Raw genomic sequence first — 26,898 nt, 5'->3', positions numbered from 1 at the left:
TGCACGTCTCAGTCGACGTGTCAAGCTGCAGCTTCCGTTTATCTGAGCTGAACATTTGATAAGTCAAGATTTAACAAAAAAAAAAAGATCAAGAAATTTATGTCTTCCAATACTGCTGATGTTGTGATGTAGCAAAACATAATTATGTCACTGAATCAGATTGTAATCCACAATGTCATCTCATTAATTTGAATAATTCCTACTGCAAAAGACCGACTAGAACAAAACTTTAGGTAAAGCAGTGGTGTTAGACTGATTACACTCTTGTCATTTTGATTGGTAAAGCGGATCCTTCCATAGAAAAAGTACAATCTAGCGACCTCTTACCAGAAACATGAGCAGTTTTGTTTGGAAAAGTCCCAGATTTGCAACAATAAGGAGCTACACCTCAATAAATGGACCTGCAGCTAACAAAAGAACCAACTATCCCACAACCTGTTGTGGCTTAGTCGTTTACACAGCAGCCATTTTTCAGCTATGCTAATTCTTTGGCAGTTCAAGCTTTTGGTTTAATCTGACTTAAATGTTTCTACGCCCACTGAGACAAGGTGATGAAAACCAGATTCACTCACCTCAGCGTACATATTGCTTAAAACTGACAGATTACCCTACTTTTCTGACCAGTTCCGCTAACATTTACCTTACCACATAAAAAAAAGCATATTTATTTCCCCAAATCATCAGCTGATCCACCAGTATTTTAAAAATTGCATAAAACTGTTTTTTTTTTTTTTTGCTATCCTTGTTATAGCTATAATTGTGATTAAATTTTTAAAAAGCGAGCTTTGCATCCTTTTTTTTGCCTGTAGAGGCAAAAAAAAGACATCAAATGGTGGTGTGAAGTAATTTGACACAAAAGAGACTTAGAAAAACCTAAAATTAACACAAATTCATCCACCTTGTAAGAAACAGTAGCTGCATTTCCATTGACCATATAACTGCAAAATTGCTAAATAAAATTTCGCATAAAGGAAATATGCAAGTTTAGAAATAAGAACTTTTTTTTTTTTTTAAACATTTTGCGCTACGATGAGGTGATTTTTCAGCTGCATCGAAATAAGTGTATTTTGCAAAACTGCTATGGAAACACGAGTAATGTGACCAACATCTCTAGAAAACTAGAGAGGACTCCCAACTCTAGTCATTTTAGTCAGATACCAAAAAAGCCAAACATCATAAACAGCACAACAGATTTTTTAAACACCATTAAACAGCACGTTTAAGGGAAAAAAAAAAAAAAAAAGGTCTTAGGATACAGATCTCCAAACCCCAGAGTCACACTTTTCAACTCACACATGAGTCAGTATCCAAATTTGTGAACTGCAAAAGCAAACCCCAAGCTTTTGCTGGAAATGGGTGCGGCTGCTTATTTGGACAGCTCAGTGGACAACATGGCAACCTTGTGACTGGGAAAAAGTTAAGCAATCCACTACGAAAACCAAATTCTATCCGTGTTGGAAAAAGGGACACTGGTACACGACTGTAAGAATGACGGCAGAGGAATCACTTCGCTGCAGCACATCAGAGGCTCAATGGAGCTGCGGCGCTGGATTTTGACTCGGAACAACTTGTGTCTTTGTTGGACCTGAAAAGAAACGGCGCGTCACGTTCCGTACCCTGGAGCTAATAGTTTTCAGAGTCGTGAAGTGTGCGCTGCGGCGGGACGTCAAGTACTTGTTCAGCATCCTCATTTAATTATGGCAAAGCGCACTTCTCGTGGATAGATCTAAATTAGAAAATAAAGCTAATCAGAAGATGCATCTGGCAGCAGGAGGAAAAAAATAAATAAGAATGAGGAAACAAACAGCTCCCCCATCTGGCCCTTTGGTCCATCCCTCTCTTTTCCCCCTTCTCCTCACAACACCTTTCTTACTCTATCACTCTCTCCCTCTTGCGGCTCTCTCTTTCTCAATGACTCTTTCCTCCCTTCATCCAGTGGAATCCAGTTGCCAAGGTAATATTATTTTGTGGAGGCAGCTGGCCTGCTGACCTCCCCTCCTTTTTCCTTCTCCTCTGAGTTCCTCTTTTGCCACTTTTTTGTCATCCGTCACACTCCGAAAAGTGGCCAGAGTGACTAATTTTCCACATTTGTAATTCTTCTAAAAAGGTCTGTGGCTGAAGTGAAAGAAAGACGCACAGCAATCCAGTTCAGGCATCCGTTTAATAGGGTGTTTTAACACAATCTTCGCAGTGATTTAGTGTTGTTTACGGTAAACAAGAGGGTTGCATCTGGCATTGCCAAATAACCTTTATGCGGAAGTATGTAAGAGAAGGGATCATTGCTTCCTGAGATATGGAAAGCAGATTTTGGGTGAAGCAAACCTTTTTTTGTGACTATTTTCCTTCAACAGCCAATATAATTTCTCAAAATGAGCAAAGTGCTAATCTGAGTAGGTGCTAATTAAAAAAAAAAAGAATCTGAAAAATAAAAACGGTTTGTTCGAGTCCGTCCCCAGTGTAAGTCGCTTGAGTTTCCCGGTGACGGAAATCACAAGATCAACTGTTTTATTTTTTATTTTTCTCCGTTTCAAACACGAACTATAACAGGTGTGAGCCTCTTGCCAAGAGAGGTGTTGTTTTACATGTTCCCTGCAACATGAGAACAACCTTCACACCTCCTAAAGCACAGCTTGTGTGGGTTTGTGTCTGCGTTTCAGAGCAGATTCTGGTCCGCTTCGTTCGGCAGCGCCAAACAAACGAATCAAAAGACGCCGCGCAATCTGGCAAAAACCGAACAGATTTCAAGTCTGTCCACTGCTGGTAGAGGGGGATTAGTTGGTGCCTTGCAAAAAGTATTTACTTAACCTTTATTTTGCCACAATTAAAAAAAAAAAAACAACAACTTCTTCTTCACGGGAGTCCTGGCCAACAGAGAACAACAGAAACACACACACACAAAAAAATGCAGTTAAAGAAAACGTCAAGCTATAAAAAAAAAGAAAAAATAGAGGTACATGTCATTGAATCACCTCATAACTTTTTCCACATTTAGTCATATTTAACCCCAAACGTCGGTGTGTTGTACTGGGATTGTACGTGACTGGCCAGCACAAAGTAGTGCATAGTAGAAAGAGTAAGGAAAGGAGGACATTAAAACGGTACGGTCAAAACCCAAACCAGTTCAACTGAGGCAATGACACATGGGAAAGAAAGAAATAAAATATTCTGCTCATGAAAATACCAGTTTTTGGGTTGGGCAATACGACAAAAATATAATCATGACCTTTTTTTATTATTATTATTATTATTATTTTAACAGTAAAAATAATGACTTAAAAAGCACAGAGTCTAAAGAAAAACAGCCAACAGAGATTAGGGCAAATAGCATTTCTAAGCACACTCTCATAAGTTTGCACACTTTTGCCAACAATTGTCGAGCGGAATTATTGTTTGGGAAAGATGTTGCAATTCTTAACACATGCAGTACTCTGCGTGCCGAACAATAATCCACTTCTAACACAGTGATTGAAGGAAAGAAAATATAAGAGTACCTGTGTTTATTCTGCTACTCATTCTGCTGGACAGACTCCAATTCTGATTACATTTCTTAACTGAACAACTGCTCAGGTTCAACCAGGTGACAAAATAAAAGTCGACCTATCCAACAAGCATCTAATATCGCGTACACATTGTTTTTTCTTTCCTTGAGAAGGTGTGTGTGTGTCGCATGGCCAATTTATGCCGGTTACTGGAGTGCGAAGTCGCAGTCTGCTCGCTGCGTGTGTCGGTGCTTGTGTGTGTGTGTGTGTGTAGGAGGGAGCATAATTTGATTTTCAACTGTACCATGCTTCTCTACAGGCTCCCTGACTATGGAAATTATATAACTTGAGCTACTTGAGGATATTTCATACTTTAGGGAGGGGATCAAAATGAAAAATGTGACTAGTGCGTGTCAAATGCTTTGTGTTAGCCTGACAGAATTAGCAGTGGAAACAGGGAATGGTATTTTATGTGAATTTCTCTTATCTTAAGATTTTTTGTCTTGCTTGTGTTGCTGTCATTGCTCACCCTTTTCACCACAGAGGCAATCTTGCTCCTCAGTTGTTTTTGATGCATGCAAGTCCACGCTCGCCTACTGTTCCAGAAACAAACTGAACCGAGTGTCTTACCGCCACAACGGAAGACAGAAACACAAGGCAGGGGGGAAAAAGTCAAAGAAAATTAAAACTTTTGGGAAGGCAAACCTTTATTCCATCTTCTTTTTTAGTGTCCAATCTCCACATCCAGTCAAACTCATCTTTCACAACTGCCTCCCTTTATTGATCTTTCCTTTATTGAAGGAAAAATATTCGCGTCACGAGTCAATCTGCAGGCAATCTTCTTTAGATCAGCCGTCTTTATTTGTAATTCCATAAAGCAAACGGGTAATGTGTGCTTTTTTTTTGTTTCATTTACTTCGACTCATGTTAGTTCATGTTATTTCGAGAATTCGATCACACCCAACAAAAAGCCAGAAAATTTCACAGACCTTTTTTCCCCCTTTGAGTCCAATAAATTGTTGGACCATCATTTTTTACTTTTCTCAAACATAAATTCACGTTTTTCAATTACTAGAGCTATGCTAAAAGATAAATAATAAAGCCATTTAGAGCTAAACAGTCAAAGGTAATTAGGTTTCCTAAAAGGTTAATTGCATCAAATGTTCTGTGTCGTATTCTACTTATTAATTTGTTGCGGGACAAAATCCTTTTTGCCCCAATGTTACCTTTTTTGCTGCGGTATAGTAATATTTAATTAGAATTGAGTAAACTTGGCCTTTAAGCAGGTATTAAACATATTTTTTATTAATTCCTCGTCACTAATAAAATGTTTAGGGATCCAAAGTAATATTAGCGCGAATGCAATATAGCTGCAGAAAATTAATTAACAGAAACAAAGATTAAACGCAAAAATCTATAGTCCTACATTAAAGTCCTGCATTAAAGAAAACATGAAGTCAAACGTGAATTCAAGAGTAGCCATTAAAATTAAACCACGTTGAACTTATTTTTATGCATGTACTATGTCTTAAATTATTTCTATTTTTAAAAAATTATAAATAAAAAAATAATAATTATAACTTTTAGCAGAACTAGAAACATTTTGGAAATATGTTGGGCAATTTCCTCATTTATTTACCAAAATGTTTGTCATTTCCCCAATTTCTGCACCAATTATCAATAATAAGCAACTCTGAGTGCAGCTTTTTATTTTTTTGTTTGTTTGTTAATTGCAGCAAGACAAGCAGCTCCTCTTACTAACCAAATGTCATGTTTCATCATGGATCAACAGCCGCTGAAGACCAGGACAGACAACTGCTGGAGGCATTTAGAAATCACCCTCTGGTTACATCGATGGACTTGTCTGCTTACCGCTGTCTCTGACAAAACAGTCGCATGTGAATATGAAGAATCATTAGCAAATGTAATTATTTTCATATCGGCAACTTTGTACTTTCTACTCCATTTTGCATTCAAAGATATGATTAAAAATCCTGCTTGAGTCAGTCTTGGTCGCAAGCAAACAGTTTACCTGGAGGGTCAAACAGGCAAAGCCAATATCTGAAAAGGACTGCAAGTTAGCTTTTGGTTTCCAATAAATCCTACTTTGCCTCTGGTTTACTGTAGGTCATGTTAATCCTAAATGCTTAAACAAAGGACTAACTGAGCTTTAATGCTGCATTTGACTTGGTCAGGAAGCTTTGTTCTCATCGTGAGTCAGTAAACTGGTGGGATTTGCTATTTATTAGCAATAAAAATCTATGAAATATCTCCATGATAAGCATCCAAACACTAAATGAGCCAATTTTGACACTATAACTGTATGCACAACAGGTTTATTATGATGAAATCCATCAGAAAGAAGAAGAAGAAAAAAAAGATTTAGACCTGCTGCTTCCACTTTGTTGTCTGTGCACAAAAGAAATATTGGGAACTGAAGCTGGAGTTACTCAACACCCTCCAACGTCCCCAGTAGGAATTTCTACTCTAGGCATCATTTCTGACTTTCACACTTGGAACAACTTTCACTTCCAAGGGCGAAAACAGCGACAGACATTTTAGCTCATCAAAACTCCTCCAGCTCCACCAGGGCAAAACGGCCAGCAACTACAGCGTACAAACTTAAAACAGAAGTAGCACACATCTCAGCACGTTTTGACTCCAACAAACCACCAACCTAAAATTAGTTCAGATTGATTTATCTAAATGATTTATTAGAACCTAAAATGAATCATTCTAATTATCCAAAGAGTCCAGTAAACCTGCAGCAGTCATTTAATACATCATCAGCAAACGTAATTCAAGATCTCATTTCAGAGTTATTGGAGAGGAACTTGCAGTAGGTCAGCTCTAATGAGGTCTGTCAAATAACCAATGACAGATCTTTGTGAATCCCATTTTTATGAGTAGATTATAGTCCTGCATTAATATTGTCAAAAAAATCTCTCCTTAATTAGCCATACGAGGATAAACTCCTGAAATTGGAAAGTTTATTGTATCCTGCTTAAATCTTAAGGCCACGACAAAAAGAAAAAATTTATGGAGAGGAGTTGAAAGCACCGACGTCTTGTTTGACAAAAGTAAAACGACATGAGAAATCAACATCTTAAGTCTTACAGAAAATGATTTTAAACAAAGAGCTGAGCATCATGGGAATTTGAGGGATCGGGGGTTTTTTTTCTTGTACATATGATAAAGGAAGTAGATGAGCGAATGTCAACCACCCAATAAAAAATAAATAAATAAAAAAACTACAGTTCTAAATACAACCTAATGAAACCTAAAATCCAAATTCAGTGACTCAGTAAAAACATTGTTAAGAAGAAAACCCTGGTGGCTGTGATCCACGTCCTAGTTGATATTTGGATCAAGTTTCCCACACCGAGTGGTTCACAATGAAGATTACAGATGCTGCATTTACCAGTGGAGCCAAAAGGCTTCCTGTAATGTGGTCCAACAGCAATCACAATGCTTACCATGACTCACCGTCCAACAAGTACTCTAAGTAAAGCTCTGAACAGGAGATTCATCCTTTCACTGCGGGGATCCTTAAATTAAAGCCCCTTTTCACTGACTAGACAACAACAAAAAAAGCCACTAGCTTGCAACAGTCAGTTGCCCGGGGAGGTTTTCACAAGGTATAAGGCCATCTAAAAGAGCAACTTGATTTATGGCTTAAAAGGCTTTTGTGCTTCAGACTCAAGTCAACAAAACACATGTTCGTTCTTGGCATTCACCGACATCCTGCTGGTGGAATTTTTGAGCCCTTTCCAGCAAAACCAACTACTCCCGGGGTTGCTTCTGCACATCTGACTCAGTTTCCAACAACAAGGAGATTCCGTCTAATTAAAATTCAAACCAGCAGCCACCTAACCAGTAACTCCATTCTCCCAAAGCAGTGGCGGCTGAAGCCGTTGTGCTGACTGCGCAAGAACAACAGGGTGGAGAAATCAATGCGTTCCTCTCGGGGAGACCAGCGGCATGGCGAAGTAAATCGCAGGCTTGAGAAGTTCAATGAGAATAAATGAGATGAAATGAGGGGGGGGAGGAATTGAAAGAGGGAGGGGGTAGAAGCTAACAGGTACGGGATTGTTGGATCTCCTGGATTACTGATGCAGAGCCGTCCGCCACGCCGCGTCATGTGGCCACCACATCAAACCAACATCTCTGCTTCCCACATCGTTACCAACACAACTGGACAGGCTCGTTTCCTCAACCATAAATTGTGGTTTGCAAACGTCAAATGTTACTGTGCAGTAATCACGATTTGAAATCAAATAGTGCTCAAGGGGCTACTTACAAGATTTCGTCGTTTTGAAATTCAAGGACGCCGTGTGAGTCTTCGAAGTCCTCCCCGTTGCCTCTTGCGGTCCCTTCCACAGTCTTGTAGGGCAGCATGACCACACCGCGAGCTCCGGACGTCCTCAGCACCTTCACCTCCATCGTGCCAACGCTCTCACTGACGTGGCAAACGGGTTCCTCGAACGTAAAGATACCGGCGTGGTCGTCGTCGAATATCGTGACTGTGGCCGTCGACGGTATGCCGACGCAGGCCACGGAGTCCACGTGATTGGCCGACTCGTTCTCCTCCGGCTCCTCGCCTTCGGAGGTCAGCACCTTGACGTTGGAGAGGTGGATGAGGAAGTTTTCGTCCTCCTCGAAGATGTCGTCGTCGATGATGCCCACGCGGATTTCCTTCACGGTCTCGCCCGGCTTGAACACGACGACACCCTCCGTGAACTCGTAGTCGGAGCCGGCGTTGGCCGTGCCGTCTTCCGTCCGGTACTCCACAGAAACGGTCTTGCCCAGGTCGCCGCCTCGCCGCACCACGTTCACAGCCACCGTGCCACAGTTCTCGAGACACTGGTAGGAGGCCGGCTCAAAGAAGATCTTGGAGACGGGGTCATTGTCGCCGGCATCCGAGCGGACCTCGTGCATGCTGACTGCCTTTCGGGCCTGGTCCGCAGCGTGTTTCTTCAGAATATTGCCGGCGCCCGTCATGAGTCGGGTGGCCTGGCACCGATAGAAAGCTCGACTTTTCTGCTGCTGGCTCAGCACTTGGTAGTTGGCGAGTTCAATGAGTTGTTCCACCTAGTAAGAGGAAAACAACTGAATTATTTTCACCTAAGCAGTTAAAAAGATTTTGATTTAAATATATTGAGTCCCTCATCACTGATGGATTGGCCAACCGTTACCGACTATGTAAGAGATGCAAAGTAAATACACTGGAGTCTGACGTCTAACAGATACACATGATTGACCATTGATATTTGCGACTCTTTTAAGCAAGCGGCACATCCTTCACCAGCTGAAATGTTTTGTGAATGAAAATTGTGTGGCATTAAGACCAAAGCAGAGTGGGTTTGTTATCCCAGGGATCTTTTATTTTAATTTTTAACCAGCATGTTGCCACAGCTACTTTATTTCCTTTGGAACTTGCTTTAATCTGTCAGTTTTGACCATTCATTACTACGATGAAGCTGGACTGCATCTCATCTGTTGCAGATTTGTCATTTTATTTCCTACAGAGGAAATAAACCTCCAGGAAAAAAGTCCAAGTGAGGCAGCTGTGACAATGAATCCCTTCAGCTGAGATACCGACCTCCTTGTCGGGGTGTTTCTGTTTGAGCTCCTTCAGGATCTTGGCCATGTCTCTGCGGGTCTCCTCCTCGTCCAGATCCTTCTCATCTATGTCCAAACCCAGTGGACCGTCCAGGAAGTCAACACCATGAGAATTCAGCATCTTTCCATCCATCTCAATGTCCACCTAGAAAAACAAAAATTATTTAGAGGAAAAAAAGGAGTTACAATGACTATCAGCAACCCAAGACAAAACAAAAACCAAAACAAAAAAACTAAACTTCTCAAAATATTACAAAACCCATAAAGGATTGTTCCTTCCTTTAAGGTGAAAGTAATTTTTCTATTTCAGATCCAAATGATGAAATTTAAAAACAAGATTTATATCTTATCTGTTTGCGTGCACACACATGTACACCCCCCCACACACACACATTATGAAATGGCTGCATAGGGGAACGCCCTCTTTAGGGTGTAGCTTTGTTAAAGCCGGAAAAAAGGAAGTGAATCATGTTGCTGGGGGCCACTCTCTGTTTGTCCCTTAAGGACTCATAGTGTTGGTGTCCAGTGCTGAAACTGTAAACCATTTCCATTTCTCTGTTGTTTCTATACATTGTTATTTATTTGGCTGTAATAAATTGGACTGATTTATTTTTTCTTGGTTATTCGAGACAATCCTTCCAAAAAAAAAAAAAAAAAGCCCAGGAGGAAAGTAGTTAATACTTGTCCTTTGAAGGATAAAAAAAAATAATAATAAAATCTTGGTAATTACCACACTACTTATTGTCTTAACAGTAACTCCAACTTCTGCTGTATAAAACTATCAGCATGGTTGCACTTGACACTTTGGTATCGTCGTATTAGTAGAAAAGTATTAGTAAAAAAAGAAAACAACCAGGGAGAACCACACATTTACCACAGCTAAACGTTCCAACCTTTTATTGTGAATGTCCTTATAAAATAGAAGCAAATGAGCGACTGCATAGCTCGCTGCAGCATCTGGTCTATCAGTGTAATGCAAACTGAGCTGTATTAAAAAGTTACATTTGTAACTGTATTCAATGTACTTTAATCCCGAAAACTAGCAATTGCCAAATCTCTGCATGGCCTCCGCCTTCAGCTCACAAAGATCCTCAGTAGAGGCAAGATGAGTGTTTACTGAAGACTTAGCAGCCATATACGCAGTGTGAGATATTCCTGTAAGTGATTAAACTAAACCTAATTTAGTGTTTGTTGAAGTTTTGAGGGGAAAAAAACAATATAGCAGCTCTACTGAAACCGTCTTAACCTTGTGCTGGAGTGGAGACCAACATTTTACAGTAACGGACAAGAAAAATAAAATTTGTCATAAAACAAAATTGAGTGAACTTAAGTGGCATGTGAACGTCGGTGACTCGGCATCGGACGAAAATCAGTATGAGAAAACACGTTTGAACAAGTTGGCTTTACAAAAAAGTAAAGCATTTTTTTCAACATAACTAAAAAACAAATACATTTCAAGTTATTCCCATTGAACAAACTGGTAATAGTTTATTCGATTATTTGTTGGTATAATACATAATATTAGGTGTTATTGTTAACTTAACATCTAACTATTAAATTGTTAGAATATGTTTTAGCCATGTCAAGTAAAACAATTCAGACTAAAACCAAATCTGGGTCCTACTCTAATCTGAGTTCTGGTTCTCTATTGTGATCAGTCAAGTGAAAACTTAAAATGTTCATTTACATTTTTTTTTACCTAGGAGAATGTTTTATTAACCAAGTGCCTAACCTGCAGTTATGAAACTCCTCCTTAAGGAATACTGTTGGCTTTAATTTGGAGTTTGTTTTTTTTACCCTCAGCTGGAAATTGAAATAAAATGCCTTTATTGTAGGAATGGAGAAGTTTTAATCCAGCAAAGAAATTCTGCACAGTTTCCAAAATTCAAAAAAACGACTAATCCAGCGAGTGAAAAAATAACAGGACGGTTTTCACCACAGCAACGGAAATGTAATTACATAAATACACTGCGTCATCACACAAAGCATCTGATCGGAGTCAAAAACAGGAAATGGATTAAATTACAGAGGTTATTTGTGTTTGCAGTGATAAGTTTAATTGCATCAGTTTACCTTGATGGGATTTAATACACTTATTCTGTTAGTAGCTATAAATACAAAATACCCATAAACTCATGCAGCGAACTAAGTGCATCTAATTCATTGTGTGAATGTGATACTACTGCACCATCTCCATGTCATTTTTAATTACCCCTTTTATGTGCATGTGTGTGATTTCCATTTACCTGATACTATGCTGCTGATAAAATAAATTTTTGCAATGTGTGGACAAACAAAGAATGACGATTCTGTTCTCTTTTTACTCGTCGGCTGTTCTGATAAATACACAAGCCCAGGTTAAAAATCAGGGCCCACTTTCAGTCTGTTGGTTTAAAATGCTCCGACCAAGCCAGGAATCTTCATGTGATCATGGATCCTGATTTTAGTCTCAACAAATACATCAAACTTATAAAGATGGCATATTAATGCCTAAAATATGTTGGCAGATTTGAGTTCTAAGATCATCTGAATCAAACTTACTAAACCTGCTGAAGCACCAAAAATAGTTTTTATGCACCAAAAACTTGGAAGAAGCTTCAGGAATGCCAACTCCTTGCGCGCTTTAAAAACAAGATTAAAAACTGTTTTATTTACCGTTTCTTACTCTTAATCTAGTTTTTATTTCACTTTGTTTTAAAATCTGTTTAATCAAAATCTTAGATTCATTTTACCTTAATGTATGTTGTTGTTAACACCTACATACAAGCACTTCGAGTTGAATTCAGCTTACAAGTAGCTATATCATTAATGTCGCCTTGCCTTTCAGCAGGAGAAGCCGTCCAAAATAAACTGTGCAACACATAATCAAGTTATAATAAAGTCAAACTTAACTCAGATTTCTTTATTATGGTTTAGATCTTTACAAAAACCTCATTGGTACTGACTGTAGCAGTGACAGCTGTGTCATATCCCGAAGGCTTACCTTGGATGGAAGCGGACGATCCCCCTCGGTCTCGATGATCATGCCACGCTGCTTGCCGGTGCGGTAGCGCTTGTACACGTATTTGTAGAACAGCAGGCGGCGGTCTGCCACCCAGGCAAACACCACGCAGATGGGGAAGAAGAGGAAAGTGAGCAGGCCTTCCCAGACCTGCACGACGCCGGGGGAGATCACCGACAGGATCAGGTAGAGCCAAATGTAGGCGAAGATACTCCAGGTTGCCGTGACGAAGAAGACTCGGAGGTGCTTGACCTTCCTCGTCTCGCCGTCGGGCACAACGTACACGCACAGCCCGATGATGACAAACATGTTGAACGCCGCCGAACCCACAATAGTGGAGGGGCCCAGTGTGCCGGCCTCAAACCCGTGACCTATTATTTCTATGACGGAGAGCAGGATCTCTGGAGCAGATGACCCCAGCGCCATGAGGGTGAGGTTGGAGACCGTCTCATTCCAGATCCGGACCGTCGTGGTGGTGGTTTCTCCGTTGGGCTTCTTGATGGTGATCTCTTTTTCCTGTGACGTAATGACCTCTATCGATGCCATGAAGCGGTCCGCGATGATCGACACGCCGAGGAACATGTAGACCAGAGCCACAAAGTAAACCGTCGCCCTGGCGACCTTATCTCCAAAGGACGGGTTTCGGGGCTCCCAGACGGGCAGCATGACCCCGTTTGTGCACTGTTCGGCCTTGCTGCATTCAGTTTTGTTTGTAGACACCGCCGAAACGGAGCTGCCCAGGCTGTGCTCGGGAGCGGTACCGCCCAGCGCACTCTGGGGTTTGAGGAGGAGGATCACAGTAATGATCACTAGTCTCAGCACAGGAGACAGGGCAGAGGAGTGACACCTGAAGCCCATGTTGATGGCGAGACCCGGACCAGGAGTTGAAGGTTAATGGGAATGTTGAACCTTGAGAGACAGAGAGAGACAAGAACAAAGAAAAGATAGTTAGTCAAACAGTAGAAAAAAATGGCTGTGGATTTGGGTGTGTGAGATTTAGACATAATTTCTTCCCAAAACTGAAGTAGCTGAAATTCAGTTCATTTAAAATATATATATATATATATATATATATATATATATATATATATTTATGTGATTCTGCTGTCACAACTAAACTTTCCCTTTGTGTGATAATAAAGACTCTCTCTCCATTCTTTAAAATGAAAAAAAAACACTATATTGGAACTAAAACATTTTTTTAAAGACTTTATAGAATTATAATGCTTTGTTTTAAAAAAGCAATTAACATAAAGTCTTGAATTAGATTTTCTTGGTTGTGTCTTCCTGCTGATTTGAACACCTTTGCATTGTAATTGCCTGAATGTGAGACTTGAATTAACTAAGCGGGGAAAAGGGTGAACCATTTTCAGTGTGTGCAGATTCTGAGAAAAACATGTTCAGCATAGTTTTAAAGTGAATGTCACCTTACGAAGCTCTTCATTTTGCACATTTTGTTTACAAGTAGTCAGTGTATCCAGTAGACCTGCAAACTGCAAATTCATTTTAACATGGATCTAACATGAGTGAATTCAGGTTTCATAACTCATTTCCAAATCTCCTCACTGGGGAGTGTTTTAGCTCAAGTTTATTCAAGTTTTGTGTTTAAGATTTTGACATCGCTAGCTGGTCACAGTGCGTTGCAAATTTTCTTACGAAATCCACAAAGCAGGGGCAGATAGGAAACAAAAACCTGATTGGCAACTTAAATCCTCATGCCTCCAGTGTTGGAAGGACATTGAAGCTGAAAAGCATGTAAACTATTAGAAGGAAAATCTAATGCGGTCACATATCAGGGATCTTCACCAGACTAGATGTTTTTCTGGTCCAACACATCTGAGCATTTGAACATCTGCGATTCAAATGGCTGAATCGCCTCCTTATGTTGTGTTCCAGTTAACTTTGAAATCTCAACCAGGAGCAGGGTTTGATGTCAGACCGGAGGTAACAGCGTTCCAGTTAAAAAGTCTGGTTTTTGACATGGCTGCATTCATGAATATTACGTTCAGTACACCTTACAAACATCATTTTAAGCTTCACCTCCCGTAGTGAACACCGCTTTTTATTTGCCTAGAGTCTCGGGTGCTACATGCTACACTAATTTTGGACTCCTTCTTATTTGCGTCTTATTAAATAAACCTGTTTCCACGACATCTTGCTACAACTGATGCGAGGAGCGGCCATGTTGAAACGCGAAGTCGTAACTGGAGGCAGTTGGAGTTGCTCCCAGTTTCCCAGTGGGAAATCAAATTCGGGGGGGGGGGGCGTTCCTGTTGATCTTTTTTCAGACCGGGAAGTCAGAATTTCCCAGTTCCACGTGCAACTGGAACGCAGCACCAGTATGCAGTCAAGTTCTCCGGAGTCCTGCTAGTGAGCTCGTTGTATGAATGTGTGCTGAAGCAAAGATATAAAAAAAAAATTTAATAAATGAAAAATGCAGGACATCGGCCCTCGAGGCCCGGTTTGAAGACCCTGCTTTGCACTACACTCCATGAGGTTTGTCCCTTTGACTGGGTGTTAGGAACTCTTCCCTAAGAAAAAGTAAAAAGAAACTCAAATTACTTCTAAACATAATTAGACTAATTTCCAGACCTTCTACTTTGACTTAATCTGTATAATGACATGACATGGTGGAATATTTTATGTTTTTGTACACTCAAGACTATATTAAAAGAATTTATAGATTAGATTTCTCTAACAGAAGATCAGGGCATTTAGCTTACATCAAACACCCACCTTTGTCTCCACTCAGATTAACATAAAAATGTTAAATTCTCTTTACAATCATTCCCTCCACAGAATCCATTGGACAATAATTCACTATTCCCTCACATGCTGGCCATTACGTGCACAACTTAATCGACAGATGTGCTTTCCCCACCACAGAACTCATACGTTTTGGACAAGTCAGACCATTTGTAGCCAAATGAGAAGTGACATAACCAAAACTGGTAGTCTTCAGAAACATGTCTGTGGGTGTTGGCATTGTCTGGCGCTGAATTCAGTCCAATGAGAATTGAAACATTTGGGCTGAATAAAGGAGGCAGGAATTTTTTATTTATTTTAATTTTTTTTAAATACTGCCGGCCCAACATGCTCAGACATTAGGAAATTCACATCACAATTATAAAAACCTAAAAACCAAGTTTTAATTCCCTAAACATTACGCCTCTGAGCATTACACCCAGTGTTGTGTGGTCAAATAAAGCTACATGTGGTGATAATTTGGGCCTTGCCCGTTTTCACTTAGGGATGTCATTTTTGGAACGGCTTACTGACCGCAGCGAACCACACCACTTTAACTGCTCTAAATGTGTACAGGTGTTACCTGTTTAAACTGGACATGTATACAGTCATTAAATCAGCTTACTGACTGCTGCGCTCCTAGATTATGATCAAATGGAACACTTTTACATTTTAGTATTGAAGGGAGAAAAAGCTGTGCTGAAATTATGTACCGAGTACAGTGCTGTGCATAAATGTTCTTTGAGTCCTAGGAGAATTACAACATTCATATTCATTAGCAGAAAGAAAAAAAGGTTGATGCACAACACCTAATTTAAACATAGCAATGCAGATGTGGTGCACTCATTTCCACAACGTCAGCCGGAGTCAACGGGTCATAAATACATTTAATTGTCAAACTTCACCTTCTAATCACTGCGAGGGTTTCCAATAGTCGTTTCACTTCAAATATTTCAACAAGAATAAATAAAATAACTTATAAAGACTCCCTCTCTCCTGTACAGCAGTTTCAGGAGAAAACCATTAAAATAATACCTGGTGCCAGTTTGGGTCACACCGCAGCAAACAGGAGGCAACACAACAGCTATCACTACTTTCTGCGATGGTTCTTGCAACTATTTGCTGTTCTTTGTACCATTCAGAAGACTGGAAAAGAGCATCACCAAGATTTTATTACCAGTAATTTTATATAAAACGGCTTGCGGAAATAGTCGGCGATTTACAATCGGAGTCCGTTTTGGCGCCAACATGAGATGGATTATTTTTCTTTCTACACTACAGCGACATTTGTGATATTCGTTAGCAGATTAAAGTGAGACAAAAAGCAAATGAAATGGGTTTGATCTGTAATGGAACATAGAAGAACACATTGCCTTGATCTGTCCCACTTCTTGTCACATTACAACCACAAACTTAAATTTCCAGCAGGATTTTATGTCACAGACCGATGGATTGGAAATTATTTAACTCCAAGGGCCACATGAGCAACTGTGACCGCAGCTGAGAGTCGGACTGTTGGCCTTTTCCGTTGAGAACAACCTGTGATGTTAAGTTTTATCTGGCAACAGTTGACAATCCCCCTGAATAAAATGTGGTCAACCATGGCGACTTTGTAACGCGAAACCTTCATTTTGTGTTCCTACTGGACACGAGTAAATGTTCTTTTAAATGACTGGTATAGAAATAGTTTTGATGCAACTTCTCTAATGAAAGCCATTAGTAGCTTCCTTCCAATCATGCGTAATATTCACAAATATTCTATTTTTTCCAACCTCGCGAATGCGACTTTCAGCATTTAAAAAGAACCTTTTGAGGGAAAAAAAAGACAAACTCCCCTTTACCACATGTGCAAAGGGTTTTCGTATTATTGTTAATATCCAAGGCCAGCAGTGTAAAATCATTGCCAGCAATCCTGATTACGATCATTTGCAGTACTTTGTGCATAAGTAATAAAAAGTTAATTTTTTTCCCATCAGATGGATGACATTTAAATTTACCTTCTGCTAATTGAGTAAACACAAACCTGAACTTTTGAAGGAATTTCAAAATCAGGGAACTAAAAAAAAATTTCAATGGTAGTGTACTTAAAATGTATATTGAAACGGAGTAAACGGCACCAAAAAAGGCCTGATGGACACAGATTGATCAATTTAGCCAAAGGACAAAGAAAACAATAAAATCCTTAAATACATATTAAGAACAAAGAAATATATTTAATAACACACCACAACGTGGTGACATTTTATGCTGTTTACTTGAACACTGCTAAAGTTATCTCAAACTATAAAATGTCCTCGGAGCCCAAAAATCTGTTACAAAACCAAAGTATAGTCTGTTTAGTGGGATAACTTCAATTAAAACGGTAATACCTAAGAATATGGCTGAAAATGTGGCACGTTTTTTTTTAAGCACTGAATTCGAATTAGATGTTTGACATCTTGAATTGTTTAGAGCTGAAAATTATGTTTTAAAAATATATCACAGGTTGTCTTATGAGCAACATTAACAAAGAAAGACGCCAACACGCCCAGAAATGGGAGCCGTAAATCAGGATTCCCAAAGGCACACGGTCAGAAAACAAAAGCTGAGGAAACTAAAACCATGCGACCTGCTACTTTGGTCCCAACGCTGCCATTTGTCAGAGGCAAATACTGAAAAACAAGAAATATTGGGAAAAAAAAAAAAAAAAATATATATATATATATATATATATATATATATATATATATACTGTGGTTAAAAAAAAATAATTTAAAAAAAAGACTAGAACAGGGACGTAAATGAAAGTATTAAAAAGTTACTCAATTATGTCTTCCAAAGAGGTAAATAATAAAACCTTTGGGATTTTGTGCAGGAGCACAACAAAAAAGGAAACGTGGATACAAAGTAACCCCAGCAGGGAGCTGAAGATAAACTCATTAGGACTGGTGTGGAGCTTTTACTCTAAGTCTGCCCAGAAGCCATTCAAACCAAGTCATCCTCATGTTATAACACTTGGAGAAAAGAAAGTGATCAATCTGGCACAAACACCCACACCCACACCCCTAATTACTTCCCACTCACTGTCTGGGTCCATCTGTCCACTGACATATTTACACAATCCACAATGTTCAAAACAATAGAAAACAAAATCTATACAACCAAAGTTGGTTCAAAAGAAAACCAACTACCAGTGAGTGACTTTGCTCCAATGCATACAGTGAATGCAAACCCAGGATTTACCCCAGAAAACTTGCTAAGCCCGTTGCCCGGGGCGTTAGGGCAGTCATCCAGCTGGCCGGCAAATTTTTAAGTCAAAAGATGTTAAAGTTGACAGGAAATTTGAAAATATTACTTGATAGTTATGCATTTTTGGAAGACTGGAAGATTAATACCTAAACACTAACTATAAACTTAAAAAAAGGCAATCATTTAAAAAACAACTAAGAAAAATTAACAATGCTAAGCCTGGTGAGGGCACAAGTAAAGCCTGGTGGCCAGCCAGGCTTATAATACACTGAGGGAAATCCTGCAAACCCGTTGGGCTCCTTTAAGAGTGAATTCACACCAGCTCTGTTTAGTCCACTTTAATTTTACTCTAGTTGGTTTGCCTAGGAAGTCAGATTTATTTGGGGAGGGGTGAATGCGCAATCCAATTTTGATGCGGATCAAAAATGCAAACTCTGGTCTGTCTAAAGACCTGGGTCTCGTTTTGGTTGAAGTGAATTGTGACTGAATGTGAAACCTCTGGAGATGATGATGCAAAGAGAGATCTTCATAAACACAGAAAAGATAAGATAAATCTTTATTGTCATTGTCACAAGAACAACGAAATTTAAAAAGTGCCATCAGTCAGTACATATGCTTAAAAACAAAAAAACAACTGTCTCACAATTCTCACACAATGTAAGAAATAACAAATAACTGGTAAAAAAACAACAACAAAAAAACAAACAAAAAAAACTAATAAATAAGAATAGCCACATTCTCACATACATCATTCATGAAAAGGAAATTATGAACAACCCTGATCATCTTCTTCATGAGACTTTATTGGGAAAACAAAGTGTCTTCAGTCAGAGGTTTCTTCGGACTCACTGTAATGCAGACTGCTACGAGAGATCTTTTCTGCCAACAGCCATTGCTATCCATATCAACTCTCTGAAGAATCTGAATTGATACGAGTCACAACATTCAATTTCCCTTTGGATCAATACAGTATTTCTGAATCTGAATTTTGAACTCCGGTGCGATTTGAATGCGTATGTGTGGATGCAAGTGGACAGGACTGCCTCAAAAGCAAAAAGCAGACTACAGCACAAGGCATTCTGGGTAAATCCAACCAAACCAGCTCACAACAGTAGCATCAAATATGGAGTCTATAGTCCTCCACGCAGCTGTTCAGGATTCGATTCCACACCCCAGGCCACTCACTGCGTGTCTGCCCTTCTTCCTGTCAGGCAACTAATAAATAAAAGGCCACTAGCGGCACAAAAACATTTTAGATGAGCTGCATTTCAGAGAAACGGTGAGTGACATTTAAGTAAACATTTTACTTGGTGCACCTCATAAGGACCAGATCTAAACCTGAAAACATAAATCTAGTCCTAGCTTTGGTCAATGACCAACACTGCCATTTCAAATTAGTTACATGTTGTGGGGAAAAAAAACAAAAAAACATCTTAAATAAACTGCTTTTATACACAAAGATGAGCCCAATTTTTTCCCCCCAATTGTAATCCAACAGTTAATTGAAGTCAACATTGCATAGCAAGTTTCTTAAAATAAATTGGACTTTTTGGTATTCTATGTTTAAGCGGCTTAAGGTTTTTTTTCTTGATTCAGTTTAGATTGCTACGTCAATCCAAATTTTTATTACACCCCTTGATAAATCATTTTGATTTTAGATATTAAAAGCTGAAAGCTGAATTCCCAAAATACGTTTCTAAAATAAAAATGCAGAAAAACATCCAACATCGTGATCAAATGTAGAGAACATCCAAAAGAATACAAAAGACTATTCACATTATGAGGCATCAAAATGAAGTGGGAAAGCAGGATGATGAGCTTTTAACTGGATTAATCATTTATAGAGAGGACCGCTTTAAAGAGGACCGGCAGAGGGGATTGGGGTCAGAGGTGGTGCAGCTTCAGATATGGTCTGCCATCTTTAGGGATAAACTATATAGTTTAAACTTTCCACAAAAAAAGGCCTTAAAGTCACTTCCCAGAACTGGCGTCAGAGTTTGGAAGACACATTCATCTCTTAGATTTTTTTTTAATCCAGACAAAATAAAATAATTACTTTTTTTCCTTATTTTCATAATAAAAAAAGAGCAGGAAGGAAAGGTTGTGAGAAAATGAGACACTTTTGACTAACTGGGGATTGACGAGGGAAAACATCAGTGAGGTTCTGCAAATCAACAAACACTTGGTTGATTGGTGACAATTGTAAAATCAGGTTGTGTGGCCATTTGCTGGACTGGACATACATAAATACAAAGCCAATGGGGGGAATTGAGCAGCAATGACATGGTCAAAGCAACTGTTGCCGTCAATTAATCTGAGGCTGATTGTGAGATCATTCCATGATTAATTGAATTAGTTAATTGAAATCAGCAAAGTGGCTTCAATAAACCATAATTGGTCCATGTCCTAGTTTGGAAGCCATACGGCAGGGATGGCCAACCCGCGGCTCTCGAGCCGCATGCGGCTCCTTGACCGGTTCCATGCGGCTCTTCCGGTCATATAGTCTGCCAGACGTGCAATAATGACGAAAAGTAGTCAAATGAACTGTCAATTATCGACAACAGCAGCACGCCATTACTGTTGGCCGTAACCACGCAAAAACAACACAAACAAAAAACAGTCTTTGTTTCTCTTGCAGCCTTACTCTTTCCAGTCGTTTGCCATCTGCTCTCACACAACCCTCCGCTCACCCCTCACTCTCACTCCCCCGCCCCCTCGCTCTCTCATCCATCCTGATGCATTCGCGGACAATGGGAAATCATACACTCTAATTTTAATCTCTAAACAGCGTAACATCCAGTAACATTTAGCACATACTGTAGGGTCGCTATAATATCCAAGTTTCGCTTCGCTTGAGTGCAATGCGGTATTTTCGTCAAATGCGCATGTGCGCAGTTTTTCAGTAAGAGTAAAATCATGAGTAAACCTTTCGCGCTCAAAATGGCAGGGAAAAAATGCACAGGAAAACGAAAATATGAAGATTAACACAGGACGTTTTTGACAGAGTGGGAGAATTTATATTTTTTTGTTGAACGTAGTGGAAAGCCATTCTGCCTTATATGTCAGGTGTCCTTGTCGCATTTTAAGGCTTCAAACCTTCAGCGCCACTTCAGTGTTAAAATAGTGTGTGAAATTTACAATAAATCTGGCTGAGCAAAAGTATGAGTATGAGGAAGGGATGGGTTGATGTTCATGTGTGCCCATGCATATGGCATATGATGTGGCTCTTTGCGGTGACTTGGTAAAAAATGTGGCTCTTGGTCTTTGTCTGGTTGGCCACCCCTGCCATACGGCATCATGTCTTGTGAAAACCAAAATTCTCCTCTTGCCAACTGTCAAACATGAAGGAGAAATGGTTCAAGGTCATTTTGAAACCAAAAAATTTGAGTCCTTCCAGTCAATGACATGACCTTGTCATTGACTGCCATTGACCCTCTGTTTATTCTAGAGTCAAGTGTGAAGCCATGTGTCAAAGTGACGAAGCCTGACTAAAACGGGCCAGACAACAGAGCAATGTACACAAACAATGGGCCAAAAACAACAAAAGGAAAAAGGAAATTGACAGATTAACATGATCCAAGCAATGTTATTCAAATCACACCCACTTCATGTGACTTTTTCATGTCGGTTTTGTTGAATACAGAGTGTGGATTCTGTGCGTTTTATTACTCTTTAGGTTGAGTTTGGATCAGTTTAGAAAAACAAAGACCAGATGATTTCAATGGTGTATCAAAACCACTTGAGCTGTGAGATTGTTCTTTAACATTCTTCAAACAAAAGGTGCCAAAATGTCTTTAGGATTCTACAATGTTGGATCAACTTCGGAAACTTCATCTCACTATTTTATCTGGTTCACTGAAAACAAATCATTTTGTTTTGAGATTCCAAAAGAATCATCTGGCATCAAATACACACTGGATTCACAAGATAGAGACTCGAATAACTAATAACTGTAGTGGCAATCAAGACACTTCTTTTAACCAAAGAGCAACACTTCTTAACCGCTAAAGGAGGATACTAGAACATCAATAAAAGCTTTTGAAATAAGACGGCATTTAAGGGTTTATATACATATATATATCTAGCACACAATCTTTTCATCATCTTTCTTAGCTCTGAAAGTTAAGTTTTGGAAAGTGGATTTGTTGAGGAATACATGACTGCGGGAAACACTTTCCCCAGCTGGATTCAACATAGCGAGTCTCTCTTGTTGTGGATTACATGCAGCTACATCATTCACTTCCCGACAGAGCGGAGCGGCCCATCACCTAGGCCGAGTGTGAACTTCCATTTCGATGTTCTGGTCGGACATTTTCCTGATGACCAGCTCAGAACCAGAGGTGAGAGCGAGGAGATGCCCACTCTACTCAACCGGTAACCTGACAGGATTGTTGCATTATGGAAGAAAAAAAAAAGTCCTAAATGAATTAGGTCAGTAAATGTGTAAAAACCTCAAGTTCTAGGCTGGACATCAATCAGCCGTTTCCATGCATATTTGCATTAGCAAGGGTTTAGCGTAGCGATGAACTCCGGCTGCTCCAACAAATCTTCCCTGATTTAACATGACACCTGATCTTGCCAGCAGATTTGTCCTCCGTGGAAGGATAAAACTCGTCTTGCTGCGCCTCCATCAATTCTAACCAGGTCAGTCGCAGACTGACTGTTTAGGAATTGGCACACGGATTTCTCCTGAGGTAGAAGCGTCTGACTCCCATCCTGGTCTGACCCCACTATAACGACAAATGGGTTCTTTTTAACATTTACTCCAACCTCATTCAAAAAGCTGCCGAAGAGAAAAATGGGCCCATATTTTCTGGAAACACTCTCATGAGGGTAATATTTCCACTCAGTCTATTTGTCAAGGATAAAACGCGTGACATTTGCTGATCAAAGATCTGCTTGGTTTAGTCCGGTGACTCGTTTCACTGATGTGAAGTATTTCTTTACGTTCACCAAAATTAACCCCATGACTTTAGCCAGTGACCAAAATGTAAAAAAAAATATATAATAATAATAAATAGTATGACTTATCCTCCATCTTAAATGAGTCGGTGTGATTTGGAGGAATCGTGGTAATGTAGGCTGTAACATAAATGCGCTACATTTGACAGTTAAAAGGATTTTTAGGAGTGAGGTTGTGTGAAGTCATCCCTACTGGTTCCCTTTCCTGTAGTCAAAGTATTTTGCATTAGAGTTTAGATGAAACAGTACTGGAAGGCTGTCCAAATAGATCTCATATTTTAGCCGATTTTGGTCACTTAAGAGGAATTTTTAACCACAAAACGTTCATATCCCGTTGGTACTGCGCTGCTAGACTTCATCTTCCTGCATTTCAAAATAGGCTGCTGACAAGTTTTTTGTGTTTCTTCCCCCCCTCAGCTGAACAATTTCCATGTTCACCAAAGGTAGACTGTGAGCTGTACTCCTGTTTATACACCTGACTGCAACTCAATCTCCAGGAAACTGCAGCATCTAAAAAAGAAATTAAAAAAATCAAAGAGAGGACAGGGAATAAGCGCAAGATGTCACCTGAAAAATGTCAACATAATTACAAACGCTAAAGTTTACAACACTTCTGGAAGAATCAGAGGAGCAATACAGCAGCAGCTAATGGCTACATTATGGTGTTTTGTGATTGTTTTTCAGACATTTAAAAAAAACTTAAAGTGATATCTTTTCATATCAAAGTTGCATGCTGTGTGTATTTTTTTTTAAAAGTGATATTATAAATCAGATAGGACGCTAGCTAGAGCTAACTGTTAGCTTCACACAGATCTAAGGATTGTTTTTAAGCAAACTCTGAAACTACCTTTGTTTACAAAGAGAACCCACGTTTGAGTCTGCGATTGACATATTTTCTTAAATAATAAAAAATAAATAAATAAAAAACAAACTGGGTTGAGAGCAGCCAGCAAAAAGTTTGAAAAAAAATAATAAAAATTCCAGCGTCGGCCCTCTGTCAGCTTCCTTTAAATCAGATCATTCCATTTGCTGTAAGCTGCGGTTTGTACAAGGACCTTTTGGTATGGTGCATAAGATAGTCTAAGAAAAAGCAGAATTTCAATTAATGCAGCCTAAAGCACGGCTCCTACGGTTTCAAGCCTACATAACATGCCATGTTATTGTCTTCCAACCACAATAAATCTCTGCCTAGACATTCATTTGCCACCGTCTCCTTTGACCAGTCAGTTGTTGCACTGCAATGGCTACAAGCCTGGAAAAAGTTGTGATTACAACCTCTGCTAGTTATATATATATATATATAAAAAAGATAAAAATGAGGAGGGTTGCTTGATGTCGAGCCACCCAAAACTCCCAACACGCATCTAGAAATAAAAGCAGCTTTTAATCATGTGGGAACTTATCAGATCCCATCTCATTGCCTGAAACGAAGCATGGCTGGTGCATCATGAGACCTCCGGTTCCATCAGCGTCCCTGCTGTAAAAACGGCTAAATGAAGCAGATTCAGACCCCTGGCACCATTTCATTCTTCCCCGCTCACCGTCATAAATAAATATTTCATACTTCATGGCTGATGTCCCACAGTTGCTCTGTGTCATACCCATAAAAAAAAATGAAGTCATCTGCGGGGAAAAAAAGCCCTTGATTGAACAAAAGAAGCTTGTATGTAGAGTCATATCTGGGCAATAAATGCTGGTTTGACTTAACCCATCATCTAAAAATCACATTTTTATTATTATTTATGTCCAAATCCAGCCGATTCAACTGAACCCATTCATACTTACGCTGCAGCCCCCCCCCCCACACACACACCTGATGGGGGACCAAAGCGCACTGGCTACACCAACAACAGCCCCGGTGCCGTTTGGCGCAAAGGATGCAAGGCCCAGGAGGATTGCGCAAAAGTGCCTCCCGGTGCGCATCCGTCCCTTCCACTGGTTTAACGGGCACTGCGCATGTTTGTCGCACAAACTTCCACACTGGATGCCAACAAAAGGGGGCGAGGAGAGCGCGGCGATCCGAACGTGATCTGAATCCTTAACCATCTCTCCATAAATAGGTGAGGCAGGAGGATGGGCTTAAACGTGAAGGGGGGGTTAGAAGAATGAATGGGATAACAGGGTGGGAATAAAAAAAACAAAAAAAAAACAAAGCTTACGCCTTAACGCAGCTGTCTACAAACAGGAAAGGTTTTTATTTTCCTTTACTGTATTCTTTTCAAATCAAAGATGAAAAGCGCAGCTTGGCGAGTGAGGATGGAGTGAGGGAACGCATCCCCATCCAGAGCCATCTGACGCATGGTGCTTCCAAGTCTCTCTTCGGGTCTCCGAGACTGACCCCCCCCCCCCCCCCCCCCCACACACACACACACACACACATACACACACCCCTTCTTGCATCCAGTTTACTCCCCCCCCCCAAAAAAAAAAAACAAAAAAAAACTTGCATACACCAACACGATACCATGGAGCAGACCTGGACCCCCGCAATGATAATCAAATTAAAAAAAGAAAAAAAAAGCAACATAAAAAATAAATAAGCATCCAGGAGTCCGTGTCCTACCTTCTCGATCCGGAGTTGACGGTTCGCAGTTAAGTAGTAAAACGGCTCTTCTGCGATGCGAGCAAGTCGAAGGAGTAAAAGCAGGAGGCGGTGGAGGAGGAGTGGTGGCGGAGGTAAAGCCCGTAGTGGGGAACGGTAATGGAGACGCAGGCAGCTCTTATACGCTAGTCAAGACAGCGTATCCAACCACCGAGACGCACAAAGGGAGGGAAGAGTAGTCCGAATTCCCATGCACACTGGGGTTTCTTTTCCCCCCACCCCTTATTTGCTGCCCTTATCTTTCGCTCTTCTTGCCTACTCCTCGTTTCCATGCAGCGCGACCTGAGTGACCTGTATGATCGGATGACCGGAGCGGCGCTTCATCAGCAAACCCGCATTCGCTGAGAGGAGGCGCGCGGCGCAGCGGACCTCTTCCTCATTCTTCCCTTCCCGGTTTCTCCCCCGGCTCCGCGAAAAGAGAGAGGAGGAGAGCGAGAGTGCTTGTGTGTGGGCGTGAGAGTGTCCGTGTGTGCGCGCAGGTCTCTTTCGTCTGTTCCTTCCTCTCCTTCTCACACACACACGCACACACACACCCCCACATTCTGAAGATCAGTTCACCCTCCGCCCTCCTTTTTTCTTTCCTCCCCCTTCACGTGTTGTAGGAGCCCCTGCCTCACTTCTCAGTCAATATGTCCCCTCCCCGGATTCATGTCCCATCGCAGGTTTTTAGTGTCAATCTGCTGCTTTCTTCGAGAAACCCAATGAAATGGTCAATTTATTTTTTTTTATTTTTTAAGCAGTCGTAATTTAGACCAACGCTTATGTGGTTAAAAGCGACCCAAGTCTGTTTAAAAAAAAAAAAAAAAATAAATAGTTGTTGGGGGTTAAACTAATAAAAAGATACACAAAAAGAAAATAATTCAAATCTTAATTGAATTCAGTTAATTATTAAAAGCTGCCTTCCACTGTCATTTTTTTTTACGCCCAACAAAAAGAAAATTAAACCGTCCATATCTCCTTACAAAGCTGCATTTCATATCGTGAGTAAGAAGGTCCAATGTTAAAAAAAAAAAAAAAAGATAAGAAACAGAAAAGAGGGAAGAACAAAAATAGTGATTGTTACGACCCGTCAGGGTGGCCAGATCATAACATGAAGGATCCATCCTCTTCAGATTCCAAGCAGCCAACACACACAAAGTTGAACATTTTATTATATATATAAAAAAAAAAAAAGATGTATTTTTGATTGAGATGTTGCAAGTGGATCATATGACTTCAGAGGGAGCTATTGCCGAAAACAACAAACAAAAGGAAACTAA

General features: G+C 40.1%; 1 protein-coding gene across 2 annotated transcripts in view; it reads right to left on the bottom strand.

Moving 5' to 3' along the window:
* The window catches only part of slc8a1b (solute carrier family 8 member 1b), a 148,220-nt gene extending 122,031 nt beyond the window's left edge, over positions 1 to 26,189 (bottom strand). The window contains exons 1-4 of one of the 2 annotated variants that reach the window (XM_032552898.1): positions 25,601 to 26,189; positions 12,085 to 13,011; positions 9,082 to 9,246; positions 7,780 to 8,570 (exon numbers count right to left, since the gene is read on the bottom strand). In XM_032552898.1, coding sequence (XP_032408789.1) covers positions 7,780 to 8,570; positions 9,082 to 9,246; positions 12,085 to 12,960 — 1,832 coding nt within the window. In that variant the 5' untranslated portion in view covers positions 12,961 to 13,011; positions 25,601 to 26,189. The remainder of the gene's footprint in view (positions 1 to 7,779; positions 8,571 to 9,081; positions 9,247 to 12,084; positions 13,012 to 25,600) is intronic. The other variant, XM_032552897.1, reaches the window with a different exon arrangement.
* Between the last annotated feature and the right edge of the window lie 709 nt (positions 26,190 to 26,898).

This window comes from Xiphophorus hellerii, chromosome 22 (assembly GCF_003331165.1).
Source record: "Xiphophorus hellerii strain 12219 chromosome 22, Xiphophorus_hellerii-4.1, whole genome shotgun sequence".
NCBI lineage: Eukaryota > Metazoa > Chordata > Actinopteri > Cyprinodontiformes > Poeciliidae > Xiphophorus > Xiphophorus hellerii.
The sequence above is the reverse complement of the archived record's forward strand: the minus strand, read 5'-3'. Positions and strand labels throughout refer to the sequence as shown.